General features: G+C 43.1%; 1 protein-coding gene across 1 annotated transcript; it reads left to right on the plus strand.

The window, feature by feature from the left end:
• The first annotated feature begins 5,779 nt into the window (after positions 1 to 5,779).
• Positions 5,780 to 7,677, plus strand: LOC113038280 (zona pellucida sperm-binding protein 3-like). Its single transcript, XM_026195593.1, has 8 exons — positions 5,780 to 6,379; positions 6,445 to 6,566; positions 6,636 to 6,739; positions 6,808 to 6,985; positions 7,051 to 7,168; positions 7,234 to 7,319; positions 7,393 to 7,481; positions 7,564 to 7,677. The coding sequence occupies exons 1-8, from the start codon at positions 5,810 to 5,812 to the stop codon at positions 7,629 to 7,631; spliced, it is 1,335 nt and encodes a 444-aa protein (XP_026051378.1). The 5' UTR covers positions 5,780 to 5,809; the 3' UTR covers positions 7,632 to 7,677.
• The last annotated feature ends 767 nt before the right edge of the window (positions 7,678 to 8,444 follow it).

Genomic DNA, 8,444 nt, shown 5'->3' on the forward strand with positions numbered 1-8,444 from the left:
GTTTAAGAATAAACCACCAATTTATCTTAGATATTTTTGCTGCATATGCTACAGAACAACTAATTCAAACATGCATAAATGGCTGTTGTGTTTCCTCCTGACTGCTTGCTCTGGTGACTATCTACCCTCTGCCGAGCTCTGCCTGGATCTGGTTTTCCTGTTTTGCTGAGCGGTGCCAGCCCGAGTTATTTTCTGTTAATTTCCAGTCCATTCTAGGGCTGTGCGATTAATAGAAATCATCATAAAATCACGATTTGAGCATGCACGATTTCTAAATCTCTTTATAGCACGATTTTGGCACGGCCCTGACCTCCCGTAGTATGCTATCCGATCCAATCAGAATGCATTGCACCTAGCGCGAGAACAGAACAGACTGGCCATATGCCTAACTCTATGAACAATGCATGGCAAAAAAGAAAAAAAAAAGTCCCTGGACACAGACTCTATAGCTACATTTTGTTACATCTTTACTATAGTGATAATTTTGACTTATGTCTGTTCTAGAGACATTAAAACTTTTTTTTATAAAGCTCTAATTGGTTTTCTTTTGGAAATATGTTTAAAATTAATCCTGAATGCATTTATGACTGTAAAAGCATATCGGTGTGTGTCAAAATTGATCAAATAATTTTTGTTTTTGTTTTTGTCCATATCGCACAGCCCAAGTTCATTCAATAAATACAGTTAACAATCTAGCTTCTGAGTAATTAGTTATTAACCCAACAATAGCGGGGTCAGTTAATTTTTTGAAGTGGGCTGCGCAAACATATGTGACCAATCACGGAAAGTAGGGACACAAGTCGGTTCTGGGGCATTTTGAGTTATTCTGAAAGTGTAGTCTCCCAGCTTTCCAACGATGTGTAACACATGGATATCTGATAATATATGGAGAAGTTGTGGCCATTTGAAGGTAGGCACTCAAAAAAGCTCAAACAGCAGAAATAGCCTCTGAAGATTTGCAGTTCTCACTGCTGCGAGTGACAATGGGGCTCATTTACATCTCATTAAGATAAGCCATACCCCCTGCATAACAACGACAGACATGACGGGAAAAATCGGACTGCATACTATTAATAATAAAGTAGAATGTGCATTATAAATGTCAGTAATTTATATTTTTTGACTTTTATAAAAATGATTTAGAGGCTGAAATATGTTTTATCTTTTTATAAAAAAATCTTTAATCTTTCAAATGTGGCCATCATTTTTAATGTTATTATTTTAATGTTTATGTAAACAAAAAGTACATATTGATGCTAATTTTATTTGTTATTTGCTGTTTTTCTACATAAAACTTGGTGAACTGATTTCATTGTGTAGCATTAGGACTTTTTTAACAGGATTATGTGATAACCGATGAGCTAGCTAATAACAATAGGTAGATATGGGAAGGTCTAAACATGGACTAAACATGAGATAACGTGTGTTCTTAGAATGAACACAAAACGACAAACTTTGATGTTTATGGAAACTCACCCCATAAGAAACAGAAAAGTATTCTTGCTTCTTCTATCTCAAACACGGAGAGGCTTCTTTGTGATATCAACAAACAGATTCTGCAAAAAAACGAAAATCACCAATTAAAAAAAAAAAAAAAAAACGCTTCTTTCTCATTTTGCTTGAAAGTTGTTCTGCCGACTTGTGTCACTGGTTTCCATGATGGGTCACATTTGTGTGTGGTTGTGTGGGCCGCGAGCTGAAAAAGGTTGGGAATCACTGCTCTAACTTATGTTAAAAAAAGTGAAATCATACTCAACCACCCCTTTAAATTCCTCAGTAAAGATATATAGTTATATGTACCAATTTCTGGATTTTGTTTGACTGCTCTTGCTTTCCCTCAGGCTCAGTATAAAAACCACTTTGTGGCAGCATCTGGTGTTCCTCCAAAACTCACCACAAAGTCCAGCAGCTCCTCTGGGTGGACCAGTGCATGAAGTCTTGGCTCCGTGAGCTCAGTTTTAGACTCTTACTCTCTTTCTCTCTCTCTCTCTCTCTCTCTCTCTATATATATATATATATAAAGGTTGCAAAATGTGGCAATTAGCTATTTTGTAAAATAACTTGAGGTGCTGTGCATTTAAGTTAGCCAAATCAATGTTTACATTTACATACTGTAATAATAAAAACTCCCTAATCATCGGGAAGAAGGAGGCGGGAACCGGCGCACAATCAAAACATAATTTTAATATTCAAAATAAACACAAAACAGCGCGTCAGCCCCTCACGGCGACTGACGCGCACAAATAAAAGCCAAAACATAAAATAATGTCCCAGGCCTGGTCCTCTCTCGTCCTTCACTATAGTCACTCCAGTTTTATATCCTTCCATCTCCTACGTGGGACTCGATACTGGCGGTGGGGCGCAGGTGCAGCTCATCTCCAATCACTACACCTGGCCTCACTCCTCGTTCCCACGCCTCTCGGCCCCGCCCCACTCGCCACATACCCCCATCGCCCCTCGCAGGCCAGGGGGTACCCTCGAGACTGCGCTCTACTCCCCCCCCCCTTCCCTCCGGGGGGGACCGCTCACGGGGACCTGCGGGAACCTGGGGGTAGGACAGACGAGGCGAGAGAAAAGGAGATGGAAGGAGGGGCGACAGGGACGAGAGAGGGGAGAGAGGAAAAAAAAAATTCCGGTTCCCAGATGCACTGCTGCTCGGCCCTCCACCGGCTGGGTGATCTCCTCCGCGGTGCCCGGCGGTGGCACTGGACGTCCCTCGGCAGACGGCACGACACTCCTCCGCCACCCGGTGGACGGCGACGGCTCCTCCGATTTTGGGCAGCGGCAGGAGTCCCCCGTTCCCTGCCCCTCCGGATTCCATCACGGAGGCGGCAGGCTCCGGCCCCCTGGCGAACGGCGCCGACTACTCCACTCCCTCACGGACGGCAGCCGCCCCTCCATATCGTGGGCGGCCGGCAGCGAGCTCGCCCGTCCCCGGCAACTCGCTCCAGCCCACCGCCTCGAGCGTCCATGGCGGCACAAACTTCGCCTGCTGGAGGGCACCGCGGATTCACCACAGCGGCGAGGGATCTTCAGCAGCGCGTCCCTCCTTCTCCCGGGCTTCGGCACCACTGTAATAATATTAAAATTTCCATACTCATCGGGAAGAAGAAGGCGGGAACCGGCGCACAATCAAAACATAAAATAATGTCCCAGGCCTGGTCCTCTCTCGTCCTTCACTATAGTCGCTCCAGTTTTATATCCTTCCATCTCCTACGTGGGACTCGATACTGGCGGTGGGGCGCAGGTGCAGCTCATCTCCAATCACTACACCTGGCCTCACTCCTCGTTCCCACGCCTCTCGGCCCCGCCCCACTCGCCACACATACTTTTTCCTTTTTTGGAATTTTAAAAACAAGTAGAAAATATGTTAATTTCTCATTTTTACCAAAAGAAATCAACAGAATTTCTATGTAAGGTTAGCAAACCAGGGAGATTTTACATTTATTTTAATGACGTGAACAACATTGAGTCAACATGATTTTAGCATACATACCTGATGTAGATGGGGCAACAACCAGAGACGAGCTAGCCAGGCAGTCGATACACATAATGCACTTTTGAAAGATGCTTTGACAGATTGCTTGTGTTTCTGCCCTTACATGCAAATATTGTTTTGCACTTATGACAACGAGGGTTGTCAGCATTAACTCTAGTGAAGTATAACCACACTTTGGAACATTTTGCTCTCTCCGCCATCGTCACTCTTTGTATTAAGCGGGAGTTTTCGTACTGTTTATGCGTGTACCGTGCTCATTCTTGTTGTGTGTGTGTGTGTGACTGACAGACAGCTTCCGCGGTGCGCATGCGAGTTCTTGCAGATCTCACAGACATGTCTTAATAATATCGCAAATTAGAAATTACTTGTAAGATAAAATGTGCACGATAATATTAAGCAAATCTCTTCGCCATCTTCACTCTTTATGATTAAGCAGGAGTTTACGTACAGTTAATGCATGTCGTGCGCTCGTTGTGGTGTGTGTGTGTGTGTGACTGACAGACAGCCTCCGCGGCGTGCATGTGAGTTCACGCAGATCTCACGGACAAACGTCTTAATATGATCGCACATTAGAAATGTTTGGCGAGATTAAATGTGCACGACAACATTATTAAGCAAAAATACATAGTACATTATTTTTTTTTCCTCCGGTACCGAAAGCAGAACCGATACCGTCAGATCTTACTGATACTACGGTCTTTCATAATTTAGCCCCGGGGCCAGTTTAATACTGGGTTTCGGTACCCATCCCTAAGTGGCAGGCAAAGTGGTGGAGACCGTGATCGCTACGCAGAGAGGGACCATCATAGTGACAGAGATCATCACAGTGAAAGCCGAAACGGTGAAGGGAGCCATAAGGACAGAGAGGGACGGTCAGAAAGAGATGGCGGCGAGAGTTCAGCGACTCATAAAGACAGCTTTGCAGTTCCTGATCCCCCCAAACGTAAGAAAAGCAGATGGGACAGTTAAAGTGTACAGGAAAGCAGCCGTCGACTGTTCTTTGATACGAATACAAAGCTGACCCAGTCTCCCTAGCAGTGTCTTTACCTGTCTGCTTGTCTTTTTGTCTGTATGTAAGATGAAGCTGTTTTAATGGTGTCTAGGAGACTCCCACTCCATCACCCTTGTCATTTACCAGAAATAAATGCATCCATTACAGGCTGTTTCAGCAACTTAGAATTGTGAATTCGTCCCCTTGGAATTATAAGGTTCTATCTGACATTTTTGTCCAAATTGATTTATTCCCATATTGTTATTCTGTGACAACTTATTTAAATTATGTGATAGATTTTTTAAAATCTTGTATACATTATTGTTTATTTAAAAAACAATAAGGTTCTATCTACACGGTGGAATGCAAAAATTTTGAAGCTCAATATCTCCAAACTACTTGGAATGCAGACAGAACCTTATAATTCCAAAGGGACGAATTGGCAAGATGAAAAGAATGCACCATGAGCCTAAGTGTTGTGTTAAAGTAGATGTGACTGTTCAGTGGCACACTAGTTGTTGCTTTCTGAAGAAATGAATCAAATGAGAAATCTTAGCTGTGTAACAGAAAAAAAATAACAACTTTTTTTTGTGTGTGTGTGCGCTGCTTCACAAACTATTTGTCAACAATATATTTAGTTTAAGACTTTTCCAGACATTTTCCAGTGTGTTTTAATGTGTGTTGTTCTTAATGTCCATTAACGGGTTTCTTTTCAGCATGCAGTAGTTCAAGCTGAAGGAAGGAAGTCTACCGTAAATTCACACACACTGATCAACCTAGTCATAAAACAATGGGAAGGAGGAGAAAACATTTTAGTGAATCTACAATAAAATCTATGTACTATACTATGATCTTGCATTCCCTTGCTCCATTTCCATCTCTTGTGAAGATTGATGTGCTGATGTGAGGCAATTGTGTCACAATCTAAGCCTGACTGTGTAGAAACACGATGATCTTTATTATTTTGAAAACACTAGTGTACAGTTCTGTCCGTGATCATGTTTCTGAATTAATAAGAAGAGGACACAAAAAAGCTTAGATGTTGGTTGTGTTTCAGAGAATTTATGTAATTTTTAATTTTAATTTTTAAGTAAACAATCATTTGGTATAGCTTCTAATACAACATGTCCTTAAATGGGGCATAGTTTATTTTGAGTAAAGAGAAATAAATGGTTTTCACCTGTGACAAATTGATTGAGTAAATTAGTATAGAGGAAAATTATGCTTGTCACGAGAGAGGTGGAGCCATCCTGATTTTCAGCTGTATAAATTTGGATGGTGGAGCACTAGTGCATTATTGAACTGTGAGCTTAATAACAATGGGGTTTGGGCAAGTTGGATTTGGATTGGTTTTCATTTTTGTGCTGGGATTTTCTGAAGCACAGTGGAGTCCCAGTGAGAGAAATGATTGGACCCCAAGTGACTTTATGCCTAGGGCAAAAGTTCAGAAAACCAACTCTAGGATGCCTCCAATTCCCAAGAAATATGGCCCCAGTAAACCTGCATTAGCCCCACAAAGATTTCCTGTCCTAACACCAGCCAAGAGTGACTTTAGGAGGCCTTCTCAAGATGTTTTTGGAGTTCAGTCAAAAGAACAGATGCTGGGTCCAGTGACAAAACTGACATGGCAGTTTCCAAACCTGCCAGAAGAACCACAGCAGCCAGTCATCCCTTTTGATCCACATCACTTTGTACCTCCCAACAGCGTAGCGGCTCAGTGTAGAGAGGGTTCCATATATGTGGAAGTCAAGAAAGACTTCTTTGGGATTGGGAAGCTAGTGAGCTCTTCTGCTCTTACACTGGGAGGCTGTACTGCAACTGGAGAAGACCCATCTGCTCAAGTGCTTGTCTTTGAGTCTGGATTGCATGGATGTGGCAGTGTAGTGATGGTGAGGTTTAAATGTTCCATTTCAGTGGCTTGGAGTATTTTGACCAACAGGAGTCCTATCTTCAGGTAACTAACGATGAGCTTGTCTACACCTTCAAACTTCTCCACACCCCACAAGAGGCTTCATATGGTGTTCCTATTGTTCGGAGCATTAGCGCAGTGGTTGGAATCGAGTGTCACTATTCAAGGTGAGGTCAGGGTTCAAGGTTGCTGATGGACTGAAGGCAGAGTAAAGTGATAGTTTGACTCTCTTGCAGAAAGCACAATGTGAGCAGCGATTCCTTAGTGCCCAGTTGGGTCCCATATACCTCTCTTGAAGCTGCAGAGGAGGTCTTCGTCTTCTCCCTCAAGCTCATGACTGGTTGGTGTACCAAATGCTCTCGTAACTATCCAGTGCTTGTGAACCTGTTCTAAAAGTTGTCTTTGTAGATGACTGGAGATTCGAGAGGCCTTCTAACCAATACTTCCTGGGTGATATCATAAATCTTGAAGCATCTGTGCTTTCATATAGCCATGTTCCCATCCGTGTGTTTGTGGACAGCTGTGTGGCCACAATAGTCCCTGATGTAACATCTGTCCCCAGATACTCCTTTATTGAGAACAATGGGTGAGTGGTGCACCTTATGTGTCCCACACTAGGTGTATTGAAGATTAACTTGGTTCCTTTCCCAGGTGCCTGGTTGATGCCAAGCTCACAGGCTCCAGATCTCACTTCATGCCCCGAACTCAAGGTGACAAGTTGCAGCTTCAGCTAGAGGCTTTCAGGTTCCAGCAACCAGACAGTGGACTGGTATGTGACATGTGCAATGCTTTATATTATGTGCTATCATGATCTACAAACGATGGTCTCTGCAGGTTTACATCACATGCATGGTGAAGGTGGCTTTAGCAACAACGACTCCAAATCCTGAACAGAAAGCTTGTTCCTTCTCCGCTAATGGGTATGATTCCCTCACCACCTCAAAGTGTACAGGTGACTGAGGAAATGCTTTTAACTTAAGGGTGTCTTGTCAGTTGGGTGTCTGCAGATGGTTCTGACCAGGTGTGTGGCTGCTGTGACTCCACGTGTAGTACCAGAAGAGGAAGTGACCAGCCCCATAAAGGTCAGATTAGTTTAGGTTGACATTATTATTATTATTATTATTATTATGCACCACTTTTTCTAACTGCTTGTTTGTTCCTCAGATCTGCGGTGGGATAAATCCTCTGTTGGGCCCATCAGTGTTAAGGAACCTGGCTATGGCCAAAAATAACTGGAAGTGCTTTGACTTCATTAAAATGATCTTAATGGGTTGTGCATTTGTCTTGTGCTTTCTCTTCTCCCTCAACTCTACAATTTGAATCCTGTTATGTGGCTTTGCTGGCACACACATACGAGCCAAACTGCTTGTGACCACCGTCAAGTTTACCATCTTGAGTGTCTTGTAAAGGGGTCCTATTAAGTGGGGGGTGAAAGTGACTTGACCTTCCAAGTATGGTGACCCATACTCAGAATTTGTACATTTCATCAAAAGTGAACACACCCGGCGCAGTGGCCAGCCATTTATGCAGCAGCGCCTGGGGAGCATTTGGGGGTTCGGTGCCTTGCTCAAGGGCACCTAAGTTGTGGTTTTGCCAGCCTGAGATTCAAACCCACCTCCCTGGGGTTAGGAGTCAAATCTCTAAACACTAGGCCATGACTTCCCCTATTATGCTCCCTTACGTAGGCTTTATTTTGTTTTGGAGGTTTACAAGAACAGGATCTCACACTTGCCCAGTCTGGCATTAACCAGTTAAATGGTTCCTGTATCAAAAGGCCCACGTTATGAAACCCAAAGTGTGCTGTGACTGGATGTGGAAGTACAGATGTTCCCACTCCTTGATAGAGGAGCAGAATCTGTAAGCGCTTGATGTGACGTGGCACCACGATTCCATCTCTAAAGCGATACTAAACTCTAGTGGAAGTGCAAACCATGCTTAGTCGTACCAAGCTTTTTTTTTTTTTTTTTACAAAGCAAATAAAACCTCCAATAAGATGTTTGGTTTAACATTTTTAAATGTGATTAAGAATTAACCGAAGAAAACAA

This window comes from Carassius auratus, chromosome 2, assembly GCF_003368295.1.
Source record: "Carassius auratus strain Wakin chromosome 2, ASM336829v1, whole genome shotgun sequence".
In the NCBI taxonomy this organism is placed as follows: domain Eukaryota; kingdom Metazoa; phylum Chordata; class Actinopteri; order Cypriniformes; family Cyprinidae; genus Carassius; species Carassius auratus.

What these genes read in the sequence shown, in the direction of transcription:
- LOC113038280 (XM_026195593.1), top strand. Translation starts at nt 5,810, where the DNA reads ATGGGGTTTGGGCAAGTTGGATTTGGATTGGTTTTCATTTTTGTGCTG. An exon ending in TCCTTTATTGAGAACAATGG is followed by an intron (nt 6,986 to 7,050) that starts GTGAGTGGTGCA and finishes TTCCTTTCCCAG; the next exon opens with GTGCCTGGTTGATGCCAAGC. An exon ending in TGTTCCTTCTCCGCTAATGG is followed by an intron (nt 7,320 to 7,392) that starts GTATGATTCCCT and finishes GTGTCTTGTCAG; the next exon opens with TTGGGTGTCTGCAGATGGTT.